This window comes from Lithobates pipiens, unplaced genomic scaffold (genome assembly GCF_037356315.1).
Source record: "Lithobates pipiens isolate NorthernLeopardFrog02 unplaced genomic scaffold, aLitPip1_a1.2 Scaffold_8, whole genome shotgun sequence".
Taxonomy (NCBI): Eukaryota; Metazoa; Chordata; class Amphibia; order Anura; family Ranidae; genus Lithobates; species Lithobates pipiens.
The window spans coordinates 296,421,327-296,442,366 of NW_027507903.1; the positions used below are offsets into that span (position 1 = coordinate 296,421,327).

General features: G+C 44.5%; 1 protein-coding gene across 5 annotated transcripts in view; it reads left to right on the forward strand.

Moving 5' to 3' along the window:
• FAM193B (family with sequence similarity 193 member B) overlaps positions 1 to 21,040 on the forward strand; it is a 110,563-nt gene that overhangs the window by 31,121 nt on the left and 58,402 nt on the right. For 4 of the 5 annotated variants that reach the window (XM_077472519.1, XM_077472520.1, XM_077472521.1 and 1 more), the window contains exon 2: positions 6,616 to 6,858. The exons of the other annotated variant lie outside the window; for it this stretch is intronic. In XM_077472519.1, coding sequence (XP_077328645.1) covers positions 6,616 to 6,858 — 243 coding nt within the window. The remainder of the gene's footprint in view (positions 1 to 6,615; positions 6,859 to 21,040) is intronic. 5 annotated transcript variants of the gene reach the window in all.

Below are 21,040 nucleotides of genomic sequence, written 5' to 3' on the forward strand. Positions count from 1 at the left end.
CCGGAATGAGATCCCTTTACCTGAAGTTGAGCAGGCGAACCAGAAATGCATGTGGCCGCGTGACAGCAAGCCTCCGATCAGTGGGCACCCTGTGTGCGTGCTCCACAACATATACAGGTGACAATTGCTGCAGGCCCAGGAGTTGTTTGAAAAAGGTTTCAGCAAGCACAACAGGGTTTTGTCTCTCTGCACCCTCAGAGATCCCAACCACCCACACATTGTTGCGCCTCAGGCGGTTCTCGGCGTCCTCTAAACGGGCCATAATAATTTTAACCTCTTGTTGCAATTCAGTCATGGATTTCACAGTAGAGGCAGCTGTATCCTCCACCTCCGATATACGGTGCTCCGCTTCAGTGAGGCAGCCTCTAAATTTGTCCATATTTTGTCTTATTAGCCCGCATTCAATAGTGAGTGTCAATTTTTCCCTCCACAGAGGATTTTCTTCTATGGCCGCCTCGATCATCGTGGTGGACTGCTCCCCAAGTGGCTTCGGTTCCACCTGTGGTGCTGTAGAGGCCCCTTCCCGAGTCGGTGAGCTGAGAGCCACCATTGCCGTGTCTGTCTGTACTGCAATAGATGCTGGAGGCACGGAGGTAGTTGGCTAAATGGTTGCCGCCCGTGTGGTCGGCAGTGAACGCCAGGATATTTGGCCAGCTGCTTTCTTGGAGAATCTGCATTTGCCTGTCATGAAAAGGACAGTTGCGTCCCCTTTAAGATTTGATGCTTTGCAGAGAGGAAGGTTTTTCATGCGGGAACAGCAGATGGCTCTAGCTGGGGCAGTCTTGTAGTCTCACACTGGGGCCTAATCGGAGCCGGCTGACAGCCTCCAGGCACCACAACTACCGCCTGCCTCCCTCAGAGGTGCTGCTGAGGTAGGAGCGTGGAACAGCCAATCTCCCGCGAATCACGGCACCCTGCTGTGGAGGATGCAGCAGGCCGTGTAGGCCTCAAGATTGCGGCAGACCGTGGGTTAGAGGAACCGACCACCCGGGGCCTCCCACAGCAGGGACCATGCAGAACGCATAGCGCAACTCACGCATGCGCAGTAGGAAACGGGCTGTGAAGCCGCAAGGTTTCACTTTCCAGTTTCTATTACTGAAGATTGCGGTGCCGGGTTAGGACATTGCAGGCGCCCTGGACATTTAGGTTCCTTTTTATATTAAAAGTCAGCAGCTGCAGTATTTGTAGCTGCTGACTTCTAATTTTTATTTTTTTTGCAGGCGGAACTCTGCTTTAAAGCTAAAATGTAATGTATGCAGCTTTTAATGTTTGTGGAGATGACGGTGTGCAGGGAAAGGAGACCAAGCACTTTCAACATAGGAGAGGACTCTTTATAGGTCTTTAAGAAGAAAGGTAAGGTTTAACTTTAGGGAATCTTTCCAAATGTTTGAGCTTTTGTCTGACTTTAGTATTGGAAGAATGCTGTCATAAAATATGGCTTCAGGGGTAACTGGATGTATCCAAATGTTAAAACACATTCCATCCATCCTTTTTACAAAATTAAAATATTTGAGCACATGCTGAAGAACACAGATATGTAAATCTTTGACTGATTTTCATCTGATGATCTGTATACAAGAGGTCCCTTGGTTACAAACGTCAGACTTACAAATGACTCCTACTTGCACCCAAAGGGAGACAACAAGAAGTGGGAGGAAATCACCCCCTAGGAAGGGAAATTCACTCCTAAAGGCTACTTTCACACTGAGGTGCCTCTAAAACAATGCTAAAGTGCTGGTCGTTTTTGGGGTGCGTTAGCGGCACTTTCCGGGCGCTAGCGGGCCAACGGGACCTTAACCACTTGCGGTCCGCCCGCTGTTGTTTTAAGCCGGCTGTTTGAAGAGGAATACTGTTATGGCAGCAGATAGCTGCCATAACCCCGGTATCCCTTTAATCAGCGGGCAGTAATCTTTCAGATAAAAGTGGTCTCTGCAGCTGATTCGCCTCAAGATCACGTTTATTGGAGTCAGGAGAGGGACCCCTCCTGCCACACTCCCGGTGGTCTCCGCCGCTTACCAGACCTGCCGATAGTGGCAGGAGGATCTGGTCCTCTTCCCTGACAGGCATGGAGCCGAGTGAGGGAAAGATGGCACCCACTCGGCTCCACACCATTGGATGGCGGAAGCGACCTCAAACGTCACTCGTGCCCAATGGTCTTAAAGGGGATTTTTTTATTATTGCATTTTGGTGTAAATGTGAGATCGAGCATATGCAGACCGCAGCTACGTGCTAGGTCGGCCGCGACATAGCCCCACTGGATGGGGACTGGCCATGCAAGTTAAACGTCTCACGAGGTCACATACGACCTGTTATCGGCTCGAGTCGCGGTGTCCCTCATGGCCGAAAGCCCCCCACTTCAGTGGCAAGGAGGTTCTGTGTGGAGCGGTGCATGCCTGGTCCTGGTATGGTGAGTAAATTTCCCTCCTCTCCCCTTGGTGGGTTTGTGGTAGACACGGGCCCTTCCCTGGGTCGGCCGGTCAGTCCTGCGTGTTTCCCTCCAGCCTTGTACCCTCTCTTCCTAGGGTGGATGGTCTCTGGAGTCTTTGCCCTCCCTCCTCTATATGGGGTAGTGTGGTGCCATGATGGATCCTGGAGGATGGAGTTGAGTACTGGTGGGCAGGGGTTGCACGCCGCCTGGTGCAATGCTTACCGGGGGGGGGGAGGGATTCACTAGGCACTCCCGAGGGTCTGGTGCCCGGATCCTCTTTCTCTTTCAGGGGCTTTGCTGGGGTCTGTCAGCCTCGTGTAGCGTGCCCATTTTACTTTAGCCGGTGTCTTTTTTCCCCCTAGTGCCTGCTGACTTCTTATGGCTGGCGGCCAGGTCGAGGTGGCTCTTGGGCCCAGACTAGCAAGAAGCGTCCACCACCTTCCCCTGCTTCATCTTTCTCATCAGATCAGATCCTGAATCTGATTTGGCTGCCTTTGACGGGGCTCAACCTGCGGGGTCTGCGGCCGTGCTTCTACATTTTTCAGACAGGATGATTCCTCTGCCCCGGTGGCTGCACATGAGAAGGCACTGGAGGATGCACTTATTGCATCTGTGCACGAAACTTTAAAAATGGAGGATGGGGCTGCGGTGGAGGTGCCGGTCCTTTTTGGAACCCGCAAGCTGTCTCACGTGGCAAAGGTGTTCCCTTATCCCTCCTTTTATGCCAATTTTGTCTATAAGGAATGGGAGCGTCCAAAACTTCCCATTGTGGTCCCAAAGTGCTTCGCTGTGTGTTATCCTTTTGAGGAGAGTCTTCTCAAGAAGTGAACGACTCCACCTGTGGTGGATCCTCTAGTCTCTCGATTTGAACAAAGCCATGATTCCTGTTGATCTCTGGATTTTAAAGATCCGGCTAACAAGAAGGCAGAGTCTCTGAGTTGCTCTATGTTCACTATTGCGGGTTTGGCGCTTTGGCCGCTCCTGGCCATTGCCCTGGTGTCTCAAATACTGACAGAGTGGGCGAAGCTGTTGTGGTGTGACCTAGAGGATGATCAGTTTCCTCCTGCCTTCACTGAATTGGCGGACCAGCTGGTCCAGGGGCTGCAGTTTATCTGCAGTTTCTCTTTGGACGCGGCTACCTTGCTTTCTAAGTTGTCTGTTTTTTTCAGCGGTAGTGCTTCAGTGGGTATTGTGGCTGAAGTGTTGGACTGCGGACCAGGCCTCTTAAAAAAAAAAAAAAAAAAAAAAGCCCTAGCTGATTGGCCTTTTCAAGGCGATTGTTTTGTTTAGGGCCGCTCTGTATGATATCATTAAGAGTGTCATAGTGGGGAAAAAGTACTCTTCTTCCACAGTCAAAGGGGAAGGAGCCACGTCGCAAGCGTGGGCCTTCCTTCTTGGTACACAATGTTTTTTCGTCCCTCAGGGTCCACTGATAAAGGCTAAAAAAGTCCTTCAAGCCCCTCTCGGGAGGTTCTAAGCAACCCTGGTCGGGCAAACCGAGAGCAGGCTTCTCCAGACCCCCAGATAAGGCTCCTTCGGCATGAAAGGGCGCCTTTACCCAAAGTCTGGGTGGGGGGGGGGGGAATGTCTTTGCGGGTTTCTGGGCCTCTCTGATAAACGACATGTGGGTCCATGAAGGGATTCTGTCTGGTTACAAGATAGAGTTCCAGTCTTGTCCCCCAAGCAGATTTTTTCTATCAAATCTGCGTCCGTCTCCAGACCACTTGTTAGCCCTCTGAGGCGCGATGCAAGGCCTGTTGCTTAAAGAAGTGATCATCCCGGATTTCGGTGGCGGAACGTTTCCAGAGTTTTTATTCAAACCTGTTTAAGTTCCCCCCAAAAAAGAGTACAGTACGTCTGATTCTGGACCTCAAAGCCCTGAACTGCTTTGTGCGGGTGCGGAAGATCAGAATGGAGTCCATTCGCTCCGTGGTGGCATCTCTTCATCAGGGGGACTTTCTTGCCTCCATCGACGTCAAGGATGCCTACCTGCACATTCCGATATGTGCACAACATCCGCAGTTCCTCCGCTTTGCTGTGAGAGGAGCGTTATCAGTTTATGTGTTACCCTTTGATCTCTCCTCTGCATTGCTGATCTGGGCTAACTAGCGCCCCTGAGGGGCAACGTGGAGATCGCTGTTAAACTGACAGATTTTGGATGGCTGATAAATTGCCAAAAGCCTGCGCTGATTCCAGTTCAGAAATAGTTTTATCTGGGTCGGACTCTGGATTCCGCTCTGGCCGGAGTGTTCTTTCCGCTGGACAAACTCCAGAGGTTACAGGTGGCAACCCGCTTACTGCTGTCCAGCAGGTGTGTCTTCCTGCTTTAAAGCGGAAGTCCACCCCCCCCACGAAAAAAATCAGTAAGCAGCTACAAATTTTGCAGCTGCTGACTTTTTTTAATATATGGACACTTGCCTGTCCATTAAGCCTGTGATGTCGGCACACCAGCTGATCTTCGGATCAGCCATCAGGTGCAGCTGCCGCCATTCCTCGTAAGGGAACCTGGCAGTGAAGCCTTTCGGCTTCACAGCCAGATCCCTACTGCGCATTATTGAAGAGCGCTGCGCTTTCTAATTGGCCTGACAGTGGAGGGAGGAGGAGGGGGGCCGAATTTGTAAGACGGTGTAGCGGTGCCGTCTCCAGAAGTGGGGAAGGGGACCTGTCAAAAACTATATTGTTTGAATCCTGGGGACTGTCTGTTTATGTATAGAAGAAAGACCTTATGTGTTATGTTTTTTTTTTTTATTGGTGAAGCCCTCAAGATTAAGGAAGAGTGTTGGTAAAAATATGTCTTAAAATGAAGGTGTGCATTCAAAACTAGCCATTCTTATCGGAATAAAGACCCCTTTCTGCCATTGTATTGGAAATAGAAGCCACAAATGCAGTATATTGTATATTTGATCTTGACACCCCAGAACATAATGTGGATCCTGGTGGTCTAGCCCAGCCTTTTTTAACCAGGGTACCTTGAGGTTTATTCAGGGGTGCCTTGGCAAAATGCCTAAAAATTGCCCCAAAATTGTATACAAGCCAGCAGATGGATGAAGCCTGTCTTTTTAGTTGCACAAAACCACAGGTTTTCATTGTGCACCATTATGACCTTCTAGGCGCCGGCATCCTAACAACCAATGACCCTTCCCTGCCCCTCTTTGTCAGTGCTGGGGTCACATTAGCTGAGTGATTGAGAAACTGAGGGAGAAGGGAAACTCTGGAATACTAGTCAGTACCAGTGTGCAAAAGTTTATTGGTTTTTGGAAGAATAAATCGCATCTAACGGGTGTCTTACATGTGTGAATGTTCATGCATTATGTAAAACTATTAGGATCATTTTTATTTTATTTTTTTAACGTTTTAGAATGGGGTGCCTCCAGACTGTGTCCATAATTTTAAAGGCTTGACAGAAAACACTGGTCTAGCCCATATTTTGCTTCCTTTTGTGATGAACTGTAAAAGGAACCTGTTACATTTTTCCAGTTCAGAGTATAGGTTAAGCCCCATGCACACGTATCAGATTTTCTGCTGATTTTTTTTCCTTCAGATTTACCAAAACCATATGAGGTCAAACCTTAGGAGTTTCAATTTGTATGCAATCATGCATAGGTGTGTATGGGGCATAAGACTTCATGCACACTGGGTGTTTTGCCAACTCTTTTAGAAACCTTTCCTCCTGGCATCAGCGTTTTTTAGTAGAAAAAAAAACAAACACTTGTTGCTTGTAACACGTTTAGATGCATTTAAGCGTGTCATGCACTTGAGTGTTAATTTCATTGTCCAGTCTAATAATTTATTCTGGACATTGAAAGGAAGTAACGCTCAAGCACTAAACGCACATAGCGTTAACTCACGTTTTACACACGTCAAACCCTTTTCTCTCAAAACGCAGCTGCTCCTAAATGCGCTGTGTGTGTGCATGGACACATAGGCTAACATGCAGGCGCAATTAGAGGCAGAATAACAACCCAAATTAAAACTGCCAGATGCCCCAAACAGCCATGGTAAAAACATCCAGTATGCATGAAGCCTAATAGTAATTTCAAATATAATTTTGATGAAGGCATGTTCCTGTTTTGTCTTTGGTAAAGATGGTTATAAAAGGAAAGCAACATTAATGTTTTAGACACTTAAACTGAGACCTGTGTTTTATGTTCTTAGTTTGAAATCCATCACTCTGTTATTTATTTTAGGTATTACCTTCTTCAAGTGAGTTTGTACAAACGTGCTGCCTCTTGTGTCACCGGGAAAGGAAAGATTGGTTGGGTTCAGCGCCTCACAATGGGGTGCTCTCTGCCATGGATGAAATTCCTGCTTCTTTCATGCCTTCCTTGGCACAGAACCTTTTGGGTGAAATGCCGCTATGGATTTGCCAGAGCTGCCGGAAAAGCGTAGAGGAAGAGGAGAGACAGGCATTGCCAGAGCAGCCATTAGCGGTGAGTATTCTGTCCAGTTTAATGTTAGCTGAGGATTTCTGCTGTTCTGGCCTCCTTGGCTTTCTATTTTTCTTTAACCGACTTAGGCCCCTTTCACACTGGGGCGGTGCGGGCGTCGGTGGTAAAGCGGCGCTATTTTTAGCACCAATTTACTGTCGTTTTAGTTGCGGTATGTGGCCGCTAGCGGGGCGGTTTAGCCACGCTGCCCCAGTGAATACACCGATCCAAAGATGCGGCTAGCAGGACTTTTTTTCACCGTCCTGCCAGCGCACCGCTCCAGTGTGAAAGCGGGCTTTTTTTTTTTAAAGCACTACACTATTTTTAGCGCTGAAAACCGCCTTGGTGTGAAAGGGGCCTTAGAGTTGTGCTGATAAGTTTACATTCCCTGGCAGAATTAGATTTTTTTTGGCCATTTTTCAGAGAATATGAATGATAACACACAAACATTTCTTTCACTAATTATTAGTGTTTGGCTGAAGATATTATCAGTCAACTGCGTTTACTCTTTTTAACTCATAATCGCAACCGAAACTACCCAAATGACCCTGGTCAATTGGGCCTGATAACATGCACTAGAGCTGCACGATTCTGGCCAAAATCAGAATCACAATTTTTTTTACTTGGAATAGAGATCAGGATTCTCGCGGCATAAAATCTTTCACATTATACAAAAGAAATTGGGCTAACTTTACTGTTTTTTTTCAAATTTACATACAAAAGTCTATTCCTTTTGATGTAAAAGACAAAGGATACAATGTTTAGACTTAACATTCCACTGATAGAATGTTTTAAAACTTGGCAGGCTGCCCAGACTTTGACTTTTGAAGGCTGAGAGCAGAGAGAAAATTCTCTGCATACCAAAGATCGGGAAGATCAGGGAACCCTTTGTTGAGATCGCAACGGGAAAAAAAAATCACGATAACGATTCTTGATGATTAATCTTGCAGTTGTAACATGCACACAAGTTGACACAAAGGGGTTTGAATGGCTATTAAAAATAACCATCCTCACCTGTGATCAGTTTACTTGTAATTGGTGTGTGTGTGTCTAAAAGGTCAATGCGTTTCTGCACTCCTGACAGACCCTTGCATCTTTCATCCAGTGCTGCACAGACGTTTCTGGATTCTGAGTCATGGGAAGGCAAAAGATTTGTCAAAGGATCTGCGAGAAAAGGTAGTTAAACTGTATAAAACAGGAAAGGGATATAAAAAGATATCCAAGGAATTGAGAATGGCAGTCATTCGTTTTCAAACTCTAATCAAAAAGTGGAAAATGAAGTTAAAACCAAACCATGGTCAGGTAGACCAACTAAAATTTCAGCCACAACTGCCAGGAAAATTGTTTTGGGTTTCAAAGAAAAACCCACAAATAACTTCAGGTGAAATACAGGACTCTCTGAAAACATGTGGTGTGGCTGTTTCAAGATGCACAATAAGGAGGCACTTGAAGAAAGATGGGCAGCATGTTCGAGTTGCCAGAAGAAAGCCATTACTATGCCAATGTCACAAAATATCCCGCTTACAATACGCCAAACAGCACAGAGACAAGCCTCAAACCTTCTGGCACCAAGTCATTTGGATTGATGAGACCAAAATTGAGTTTTTTGGCCACAACCATAAACGCTACATTTAGAGAGAAGTCAACAAGGCCTATGATAAAAGGTACACCATTCCTACTGAAACACGGAGGTGGCTCGCTAATGATTTGGGGATGTGTGAGCTACAAAGGCACATGAAATTTGGTCAAAATTGATGGCAAGATGAATGCAGTATGTTATAAAAAAAAAATACTATAAAAACATTTGCATTCATCAACCAGGAAGCTGCGCATGGGACGTACTTGGACATTCCAACATGACAATGATCCAAAACAGAAGGCCAAGTCGACCTGTCATTGGCTACACCAGAATAAAGTGAAGGTTCTCGAGTGGCCATCTCAGGCCCCTGACCTCAATTATCATTGAGCCACTCTGGGGAGATCTCAAATGTGCAGTTCATGCAAGACAGCCCAAGAATTTACAGGTACTGGAGGCTTTTTGCCAAGAGGAATGGACAACTTTACCATATGGCCCACTGAGAAGATAAAGAGCCTTATCCACAAATACCACAAAAGACTTCAAGCTGTCATTGATGTTATAGGGGGCAATACACGGTATTAAGAAATTGGGTATGTAAACTTTCGATCAGGATCATTTGGGTAGTTTCTGTTGTGATTATGATTTAAAAACGCATATATAATATACACACAGTTGATTAATAATAAATGGCTTCAGCCAAACACTAACCATGAGTGAAAGAAAAGTTTTTGTTATCATTCATATTCTCTGGAAAATGTTCAAAAGATCATAAATTCTATCGGGGTATGTAAACTTATGAGCACAATTTTATATTGTTTTTCACTCTGTTGTGCTTTATTGTTTTTTTTTTTTTTTTATATATTGTGTTAAGTGGGTTACACCCTATAAGAAAATCGGGTGAATGATTGTCCAATTTTTCTCAACATTTCACAGCAAGTTAAAACCTGGGATCGTACTAATTGTATGAAAATTTTCGATCGACAAAGGCGTTTTTTTTTTTTTCTTTTTTTTTTAAGGCATATTTAGACTGTTACAGTTAAACACTACACACATCTAAACATGCATTATTTTATGAAAATTAAAGTGGTTCTATGCATGAAGGTAAAAAAACCTATGTGCTGCGCCCCCACAGCCCCCTCTAGTACTCACCTGAGCTCCCTCTCAATCCAGCCATGTGCACGAGAGCCTCGGCTGTCCCGGCACTCCCTCTCCTCATTGGCTGAGATAGCAGCCATTGGCTCCTACTTCTGTCAATCACAGTGAACCAAGTGTGGGGAGCGGCATGGGTCGAGCCACTGCTCTAAGTGTCTTATAGACGCATAAAATTCACTAGTGCCACCATAGCAAGCTTTTTGGGACACTGGTCAAGGGGAGAGGAGCCAGGAGTGCTGGTGGGTGACCCAGAAAGAGGAGGATCGAGGCTGCTCTGTGCAAAACCACTACCATAAACCATATGTTTTTGTGTTTTTATTTTTCTAAAGCTGAACCCTTAACGTCATGCCTCCCCCCCCCCCCCCCTCTCCGCTGACACATTTAGCACCTTTTTGCGGGGGGGTCCTATTACCTGATTTATGACAGGTACCTGCCCCCACTTCCGAGTGATCTCATTGCAGCGAAGTCAGCAGGAAGTTCAACCCCCCTCCCTCGCCCGCTGCCGGGCCATTCACAAAGCGCAATGTGCTTTGCAAAAAACTTTTTTTTGCCTGTAGTTCTACTTTAAGCAGCCCATAAATTACTTGACTTTCTTACTTTCCACCACAGGTCGATGCCTCCTGCAGTACTATTGTGTTTTGCCAGCAGGGGGTGCAGGGAGCTTTTCCGGCTGGCAGAACACAATGATTACTGCTAGCAGCTATAGCTGCTGACAGTAATCGCATGAAGAAAAATCCAATAGGGTGATTGTCGCAGTCGATCCCTATCTCGACATTGGTACAAATCGGCCTGCCAATACATGAATCAAATTTTGTCCTGTCCTTGCTGAACTGGCTGAATTTCGATCCATGTATGGCCAGCTTTAGATGCAACTGAACTCTCTGAATTTCAGTGTGCATGATATTTACAAGACTTCAAATTTAAACTGTATTTTTTGACTTTTTTTTTGCTTGCTCTTTTTTTTAATTTGGTTACTAGAGGTAAACCGTTCTTTCAGCCTCTGAAACATATTGCCTGAAAATTTGTTTTTTCCATTCGGTCAAAAGAAAAAAAAAAGATGCCGATAATGGCACCTAGAAAGGGGGTGATCTGCTCCGAGTGCCGCACATTGCCGGGGTATCATCCTGGCGCACCCCAGTCAGAGTTCTTCCCCTCCCTCATCCTTTCCCTCCTTTCCTTGTCATGCAGAGCAGCGATCTCCCTCTGTCACAGTGCTGTTGTTCGGCAGTCGTAGTAACAAAGTCCTGCCTCTTATGATAGACGGTACACTGATCCAGTGCCTTGAAATTTAATCGGTGTGACGTGTATCATAGGAGACTTTGTTACTACGGCCGCCCAGCCCAGGCAATTCAAATCCATCTCTGTGATACAGCAGGAGATTGCCGCTCTGATCCTGGCACTGGTGAGGCTGCATCCTATGGACACTGATAAGGCTGCATTGGTCTCTTGTATCATGTCTGCAGTCTCTGACCATTTCCTTATCATGTCTGCTAGAGGTGCACCGAATGGAAATTTTGCTAATACTATTAGCAATGCGTTTGCGTTTCTAAAGATTGCAGACATGATACAAGAGAGGGTTAGTCTGCTGACTGTATTTTCTTGAGCTTTTCTTGCACCAAAAGGTGCCAATAATGACCAACAATAAATTCATATTAATTTAAATTGATGATATTAATTTAAATGTCGAATATAATACAATTTATATATAAAAATATTAATATTTTCGATTTCGGCTAAGTGCATCCTACATTTTCGGTTTCGGAACCAAAGTTTCCACTCAGTGCACCTCTATTTATTACATGTAGAGTCTTTAATTGAGATAAACCACTTCAGTGGTTTCCGACTCTGCTTGGCTACTTATCACTGCATGTTATTAGCCTGTAAACTTCCCTTGTGTAGACATCCAAAAGCCCTGAGACTACTGCTGGGCATTACTGTCTTGAATTAAATGTTAGCAGCTCCAGCAGACTCAATTGATGCTCTGTAGTAATCCCCATTGCGCAGTACTTAGCAGCTATGTAAAAGGTTATGTGATGAGCACAGACAGTATTTGGATACTTCCCGATGTGGAGAGGGATATAACAGACAAAGTGGGAGGGGGCTGTGCTAGAGATTTGACTTTTTGAAATGGTCAAATTTTCTGGGAATTTGAAAGGCTCTGCAAGTGAATACAAAGTATCATTAACGACTTAAGGACAGTTAAAAACTTTTTTTTTGTTTTGCTAGAAAATTACTTAAAACCCCCAAACATTATACATTTTTTTTCTAACACCCTAGAGAATAAAATGGCGGTCTTTGCAATACTTTCTGTCACACCGTATTTGCTCAGCGGTCTTAGAAGCGCACTTTTTTTGGGGAAAAAAAAATAAAAAAAAATAAAAATAAAAAAAATAAGACAACAGTAAAATTAGCCCAATTTTTTTCTGAAAGATGTTACTCTGAGTAAATTGATACCCAACATGTCACACTTGAAAATTGCGCCCGCAAGTGGAATGGCGTCAAACAGTTACCCTCAAATCTCCATAAGCGACATTTAAAAAAATCTACAGGTTGCATGTTTTACGTTCGAGGAGATCTAGGGCTAGAATTATTGCTCCACCGATCACGGTGATACCTCAAATGTGTGGTTTGACTGCCGTTTTCATATTCGGGCGCTACTCACATATGCGGTCGCTTCTGCACACAAGCATGTCGGGACGGGGTACGTTTAAAAATGTTTTGTTTTTTTCTTATTTATTTTATCTTTAATTTTTATTTTTGCACTGTTTAAAAAAAAAAAAAAAAAAAAATTGTCACTTATTCATATTACAAGGAATGTAAACATCCCTTGTAATGGAAAAAAGGCATGAAAGGACCTCTTAAATATGAGATCTTGGATCAAAAAGACCCCGGATCTCATATTTACACTAAAATGCAATAAGAAAAATGGCCCTTTAAGAGCTATGAGCGGAAGTGACGTTTTTGATTTCGCTTCTGCTCTGCATTGTTATGGAGACGGGTGGGGGCCATCTTCCCCTCACTCGTTTCCATGCCCAGCAAGGGTGAAGATCCAACCGCCTCCACTGCTGCCAGCGGATCTGGTAAACGGCGGAGGGAGGGGGGCCCCTCTCCCGCTGCCGATAAAAGTGATCTCATGGCGAATCTGCTGCAGAGACCACTTTTATCTGAAACCGGACCTGCTGCCATAACATCGATATTCCTCTTTAAACAGCCTATGTATAACGACAGTGTGTTGTCCGGAAGTGGTTATTAGAGCTAGAAAAAAAACAAAAAACACTGCAAGTAAGAATTAAAAATATGGTGTGTTCTTTTTTTTTTTTTTTTTTTTTTTTTTTACCTGTGACTTCTTTTCTTTCTTTCTAACAGGTTCTCTTTAACTTTGTAAACGTATTAACTCATCTTGTATGTCGCAAAAGCTGTAATTCATTTTATTCATCGAAATCTGTGTAGTGTGTGTTTAGCATTGTTTTTCTGGTTGTCAGGAGATCTGGGTTTTATTGGGAAATGCCCTCTTTTTATGACCCAAAGAACAAGAGGAAACAAGCTGCTGGGAAGTGTAACAGCAGCCACAATACAGTTGTTGAAATCCATTACAGTTTCCGGAGTTTTGACGCAACAAGGGCATATTTCCAGTTCACTAACCTTTTCTATTTATCTAGTGTGCCTTGGGGTATGTAGGAAAAATGTTGGTGACCTTCATTGCAGCGCTAAGAGGAGCATGTTTCTGTTCCTTGTACATTTGCATATTTCTTCAATTAGGAAAGCACATGATGGATTTATGTTCTATTTCACAGTAAGGTAGAAGGGTAGTGAGAGGATTAAGAGAAGATGTGATTCATTTCCATGGTTTTCCTGGCATAGGTACAATATATAGAGATAAATTATTTTAAAGTTGCCAATGAGCTATACAGACAGCAAAGGCTAATGTTATAATGTTATGTGTTCTGTACATGGAATTTGTTGAGAGCAGCTGTAAGCTGCAAGAAATATTGTATTGCAGTGGTCATCAACTCTGTCCTCAGGGCCCACTATCAGGCCAGGTTTTATGTATTACCTTGGGGAGATGCAGACTAGAATACTACAATCACTGAGCAGCAAGTGATATCACCTGTGATGTAACGTATTTATCGGCGTATAACACGCACTTTTTTTCCCCTTAAAATCAGGGGAAAATCGTGTGTGCGTGTTATACACTGATCCCCCGCAGTTCTGAGCCTCTGGGCGGCTTTCAGCCGGTCTCTGCAGCTTTCGGCCGCTTTTGCCTTTTCTCTGCGGCTTCCGGCCGCCGAGGAAAGCCGGAGGCGACCTGAGGCTGCCGAGAACTACCGCACGCCGCCGAGATGCACATCCGGCTCTGTATCTCAGCGGCGGCATTTAAAAAAAATAAAAAAGACAAATAAAATGGACAAGGCTGCAATGGTGGACAAAGCTGCAATGGTGGACAAGGTTGCATAAGGCTGCATGACAATGCTGCAATGGTGGACACGGCTGCAGATGACACTGACAAGGCTGCAGATGGACACTGATGGGCATATAAATGTAAGTTTTTTTTTTTTTTTTTTTTTCTTCCCCCTTAACCACTTTCAGACCGGACCATTTTGCTGGTAAATGACCAGAGGTCTTTTTACACTTTGGCACTGCGCTGCTTTAACTGGTAATTGCGCGGTCATGCAATGTTGTACCCAAACAAAATTTGCGTCCTTTTCTTCCCACAAATAGAGCTTTCTTTTGATGGTATTTGATTGCCTCTGCGATTTTTATTTTTTGCGATATAAACGTAAAAAGACCGCAAATTTTGAAAAAAAATGATATTTTCTACTTTTTGTTATTAGAAAAATCCAATAAACTCAATTTTAGTCATACATTTAGGCCAAAATGTATTCAGCCACATGTCTTTGGTAAAAAAAAAGTCAATAATTGTATATTTATTGGTTTGCGCAAAAGTTGTCACATCTACAAACTAAGGTACGTTTTCTGGAATTTACGCAGCTTTTAGTTTACGACTGCCTATCTCATTTCTTGAGGTGCTAAAATGGCAGGGCAGTACAAAACCCCCCCAAATGACCCCATTTTGGAAAGTAGACCCCCTAAGGAAATTGATAAGAGGCATGTTGAGCCCATTGAATATTTTATTTTTTTGCCTCAAGCGATTGAATAATGACAAAAAAAAAAATTTTTTTTTTTTTTACACAAAGTTGTCACTAAATGATATATTGCTCACACATGCTATGGGCGTATGTGAAATGACACCCCAAAATAAATTCTGCTGCTTCTCCTGAGTATGGGGTTACCACATATGTGGGACTTTTTGGGAGCCTAGCCGCGTACAGGGCCCCGAAAACCAAGCACCGCCTTCAGGCTTTCTAAGGGCGTAAATTTTTGAGTTCACTTCTCACTACCTATTACAGTTTTGAAGGCCATAAAATGCCAAGATGGCACAAAACCCCCACAAATGACCCCATTTTAGAAAGTAGACACCCCAAGCTATTTGCTGAGAGGCATGTTGAGTTCATGGAATATTTTATATTTTGCCACAAGTTGCGGGAAAATTACAAACTTTTTTTTTTTTTTTTTTTTTTTTAACAAAGTTGTCACTAAATGATATATTGCTCATGCATGCCATGGGCATATGTGAAATGACACCCCAAAATAAATTCTGCTGCTTCTCCTGAGTACGGGGATACCACATATGTGGGACTTTTTGGGAGCCTAGCCGCGTACGGGGCCCCGAAAACCAAGCACCGCCTTCAGGCTTTCTAAGGGCGTTACAGTTTTGAAGGCCATAAAATGCCAAGATGGCACAAACCCCCCCCAAATGACCCCATTTTGGAAAGTAGACACCCCTAAATTTAGGGGTACACTAGTGAGACTAGGTAATAAATGGCGGGTGCCCTGAAACTATAAAAAAATAACTAACCAACCAGCGTCACCTGTAACAGTTATATGGTGATCACTGGTGAAAGGGTTAACTAGGGGGCAATCAGGGGGCTTTATGCGGTAGTATATGGGGGTCCCTGGCGCTATAAAAAGCTGCAGCGAACCTAAATACCTACCTGCCTAACTAGCGTCACCTGTGACACTAATACAGCGATCAGAAAAACGATCGCTTATTAGGCTGGGTTCACACTGGAGCGATGCGGGAACGCCACGAATGCGCGGCGGGTTCCCGCATCGCATGCCTCCCGGCGGCAGTTCACACTGCCCTATGCGAACTGCTGGGAGTGTCATTGAAATGTTACTGACACCCCCAGATCAGTTCGCATATCGCAGTGCGATCTGCAAACTCGGATCGCATGGTGTGAACACCCATGCGATCCGATTCTGCTGCGGGCCAAAAAAAGGGTCCCGTGCGAATTTGCGGCGGGTGCGGCGGGTGCGGCGAATGGCTGAACTCGAATCGCACAGAGATCGGATGTGATTTGCACTGCAGTGCGGTGCGAATCACATCCGTTCTCATAAACCGCTGCAATGTGAACCCAGCCTTAGTGACACTGGCGACGGGGGGTGATCACGGGGTTAAACCTTTATTGGGGGGGTTAGGGGGGTACCTTAGAACTAAAGGGGGCTAACCCTAACTGCCCTAACAGTTATTAGTCACAAATGACACCCGCCGGGTGATCAGGGGGTTAAACCTTTATTAGGTAATAAATGGCGGGTGCCCTGAAACTATAAAAAAATAACTAACCAACCAGCGTCACCTGTAACAGTTATATGGTGATCACTGGTGAAAGGGTTAACTAGGGGGCAATCAGGGGGCTTTATGCGGTAGTATATGGGGGTCCCTGGCGCTATAAAAAGCTGCGGCGAACCTAAATACCTACCTGCCTAACTAGCGTCACCTGTGACACTAATACGGCGATCAGAAAAATGATCGCTTATTAGGCTGGGTTCACACTGGAGCGATGCGGAAACGCCGCGAATCCGCGGCGGGTTCCCGCATCGCATGCCTCCCGGCGGCAGTTCACACTGCCCTATGCGAACTGCTGGGAGTGTCAGTGAAATGTTACTGACACCCCCAGATCAGTTCGCATATCGCAGTGCGATCTGCAAACTCGGATCGCATGGTGTGAACACCCATGCGATCCGATTCTGCTGCGGGCCAAAAAAAGGGTCCCGTGCGAATTTGCGGCGGGTGCGGCGGGTGTGGCGGGTGCGGCGGGTGCGGCGAATGGCTGAACTCGAATCGCACAGAGATCGGATGTGATTTGCACTGCAGTGCGGTGCGAATCACATTCGTTCTCATAAACCGCTGCAATGTGAACCCAGCCTTAGTGACACTGGCGACGGGGGGTGATCACGGGGTTAAACCTTTATTGGGGGGGTTAGGGGGGTACATTAGAACTAAAGGGGGCTAACTCTAACTGCCCTAACAGTTATTACAGTCACAAATGACACCAATGCAAAAAAAAAAAAAAAAAATGACATTGGTGTCACTGTGACTGGGGGGCAGGGGTAATTGGGGGGGTGATCGGGGGGTAAAGGGGGGGTGTGAGTGTGCCTGGCATGTTCTACTGTGTGTGTGAGTGTTGGTGCAACTTACTGATCCGCTCTCCTCCGTGTCGGAACGAAAAATACCGACACGGAGGAGAGAATACATCACTTCCTCTCCTGTGTTTACATTACAGGAGAGGAAGTGATGTCACCGGGGATTTCTATTCGTCGGGAGCGATCGCGAGGGGGTGGCCATGAATGAATGGCCGTCCCCTCGTCCGGGATCGCTCCCGTACGAATACCGACCGCCGCAGGCACCGGGCGGGGGCCCGATCGGGCCCCCGACCCGCGGGAGGCAAGGGACGTACATGTATGTCCTTATGCCTGCCCGTGCCATTGTACCGACGTACATCGGCGTGCGGCGGTCGGCAACTGGTTAAACTTCCCTCCTAAACTTGGGGTGCGTGTTATACGCCGATAAATACGGTATTTGTTATCTTGCAAACCTGGCCTGTTAGTGGGCCCTGAGGACAGGGTTGATGACCACTGCTGTATTGCATTAAATGCAGGTAAAATCCCACGGATTAAAGTAAATGAAATAAATCTGCTTGGTAGGAATAATCCTGTTAATGTACTTAAAACTTGGTTTCTGTGAATTTGTTTTAATCATATATGCAATCCTATAGTATTTTTATTTTTTTTATACATAGAATTTGCATTATAGCTTGTCCACATCACAGTACACATTTACGTAACTTGTATATGTGCTTTGCCTTCATTGTTGATTGCACGGCATGCACCACTACACACAAATCAAAATCTGCAATTTCAAAGAAATGAAACAGGACCTATCTTTTAGCACTGAATGGCACGTTGGTCTGGTGTGAATAGACCCTAATGTTTGTGCTTTACTGCTCCTCCTAATTCAGGTTTACTTCCGCCGACCCTTTGCAAACAGTGCACGTCCTATGCGGCTGATAATGTGTCTCTACAGTTTTAGGAGATGTAGCAATGGCCCCGTCCATGTTTCTCTTCAGAAGCGTTTTTGCTTTAACGAAATGCTAGTTACCTGATAGTTGTGCTTGCCTCTTGCTACTATACTTTGTCACTGATCTGGAACATATATGCAGGGGGGGTACTTTACTCTGACTCTCTTGATGGGCATTATTCTTCCAAGTCTGTGTCCCAATCTTTTGAAAGCATAGGGTCATTGTAATAGCCAACTAGTATCTTCACGTGAAGGTCAGCTGTGGACCTCCCTGTGTTTTTTCCAGAAAAGGTTTACTGAAAGCGTTAGCCCCAACAATTCATATTCCTGATATGTGCCTACTGTACCATGTAATTGTATGAGAGTATCCTGTTCAATTTATATTGCCTCCTTTCTGAGAAATCCCTGGTGTTCCTGGTGAAAGCTTTACTATTATCAGGCGATTGAATATGGCTTTCCAAAATGAAGTTGGGTAGCACATGCGCAGAACAAACTGTTTTCTGGAGGAAGGCTGTGCACCTCTGAGCTTGGCTGCACTGTTAAGATCACTGGATTGTGGTTAAGGGTATAGCTAGGTGGCTGCACTCGGGGGGGAAATCTTATTACAGGACACCTGTAAACTGATAGAGGTGTCAGGTGCCGAAGGAGAAGATGGGCAATGCAGGCACAGACTGGAGGAGATTCTGTCTATATAAGGAAGTCCTCTTGGAAAAGAACAGTTATCACGCTGACACCAATGAATCTTGGGCCGCTGTTCTGCCCCTGTAAAAACAATCAGGCAGCTGTAGAGCCCCTTGGATCACTTTTTATAGGAAAGCCCTTTGCGTCAAATTTTATTTTTGCTTCAGCCATGATCCTGGTCTTCCCAATGAGTACGTTAACTGTCTTGTTATCCTAAAGCCTCATACACACTATCAGATTTGCTTCAGATTTTTTCCTTCAGATTTACCAAAACCATATAATATGAGGTAAAACCTCAGGAGTTTCAATGTGTATGCAATCAGGCAGGCCCTTTCACTACATGGTTTTGGTAAATCTGAAGACAAAAATCAGCAGAAAATCTGATGGTGTGTTTGGGGCTTTAATCACTCTGTAATGTGATATCCAAGGATACTTTGTTCCTATTTGCTGGCAAGTATAAAAATAAAAATCTACACATGTGAGGGGTGTACTCACTTACTGTGTGTGTGTGTGTGTGTGTGTGTATATATGTATGTATATATTAAATTTATAATATATAATTTTATTTTTTTTATACCTTCTCTTTTTTTATTTTATTTTTTATTTAGACATGTTTGTATCAATAAGCATTATTACCCGAATGCAGTACTAGACCCGTAACCAGAAATATATATTTATGGTGGCTTTTCACCAATTCCTAGAATTTTTATTTTTTTTGTTGGCTAGTGATTTATTTATTTTGCTAGAACATGCCAGTAAGTCTGTTGTTTTAGTTCTTGCTTTACCAGACCAAACCATCAAGCAAGAGGTTGAGACAAACCATTTTAAACTGACAGAGGCACTTACAATGGTCAACTTTTTATTAATTTATGTGACGCCTTTAACCCCCCCCCCCCCCCCCCCCCCCAAATAAACTGTTGCTGTAATTGCTTAGTAATTGCTTAGGTTTGTTAAGTCCATATACAGTAAATCTTCTAGTCTAAAGCTGGCCATACATGGATTCAAATTCGGCTGCTTCAGCAGGGGCTGCCCAAATTTCGATCCACGTATGGGCACTGAGATTGTAGAGAAGTCAATCTACAGACCGACTTCTCTACAACCACCCTGTTGGATTTTCCCCATTCCTGCAGCGCTGGTCGGTGTATTTAGACTGCGAGGATGGGGGAAACTAGTCCTTTTTTTTTTTTTTTTTTTTTTTTTTTTTTTTCTCCGTTCAGGTCTTTTGAATATAAAAAACTGATTCCTCTTTAGGCTGCCTAACATTACCTTCTTCAGACCAATAATGCTGCTGTCCCAACATGTCTCTTGGTCCTCCATCCAGAATGGAGACTCCCTAAGACAGGAAGTGTGTTGGCTGAAAAAACAAAACCACAAAAAAAACGCATGCAGCCACCACATTTAAGCATTGGTAAGTTGCAATATATTCAGTTTCTGTTTTCGGCTTGACACTGCTTTAAGTGGGCATTATAGGGGAATGCCTTTTAAAGAAGATGTGTATTGGAAGTTGCTGAACTATGACCCGAAATATGATTTATCTTTGCTACCTTAATTCCAGCCCCTAGCTTATTTCTTGTGGTACGAATTGCACGTGACATTTTTTTATTTTAAGTTCAGTGTTGACCTCCATTTATTTCAACCCCCCCCCCCCCCCCCCATATTCTTTACTTCGCGTATCCAGCATTCATGGAAAAACAAAGGCAGTATACATATACAACGTACAATGTTGTATTGTTATACCAACATTGGCATAGTAGTAAAACTTAAAGTACAATAACCACAGTGTGAAACGATAACCAGATAGTAGATCTGGCAGCAATATGGCTAGCGGCGGACAAAATCCTTCAACGCAGTCGCATGACCAGACTAGTTGTAAATGTGAACACAATATAAATGCATAGGATAATATTATGATTTTTTTGTGGTGTGGGGGGAGAAATGCATAAGGGTAACAGGACAGGGTGGGGAGAAAAAAAGAAAACCAAGGGGGGGGTTAAGAGGGATTAAAAAGGGGGGGCATGGGCATGATGGGGAAGAGGATTGGGGGGGAGGTTCGCTGGAAGAAGGAGGGGTAAGACATCGTAATTTACTGGGTAGGTGCTCACTCTGACAAGGGCTTTGCCCTCGTCTGAGAACGTGAACATGTTTCAATGAATCCAAGTTTTAGAGTAGGCCCTTATGCTTTTTTCAGCTGCGAGTACCAGGTCTTCCATCTTATTAAATTCTTTGATTTCTGAGAGCCATTGTAAAGTAGAGGGGGGGGGGGGGGGTGTGTCTTTCTGTCTCAATGCAGTGCTTGACTTGACGTTCAAAAGGTGTTGTAAGATTGTTTTTTGTGTGTTTTATTTTTTTATTTT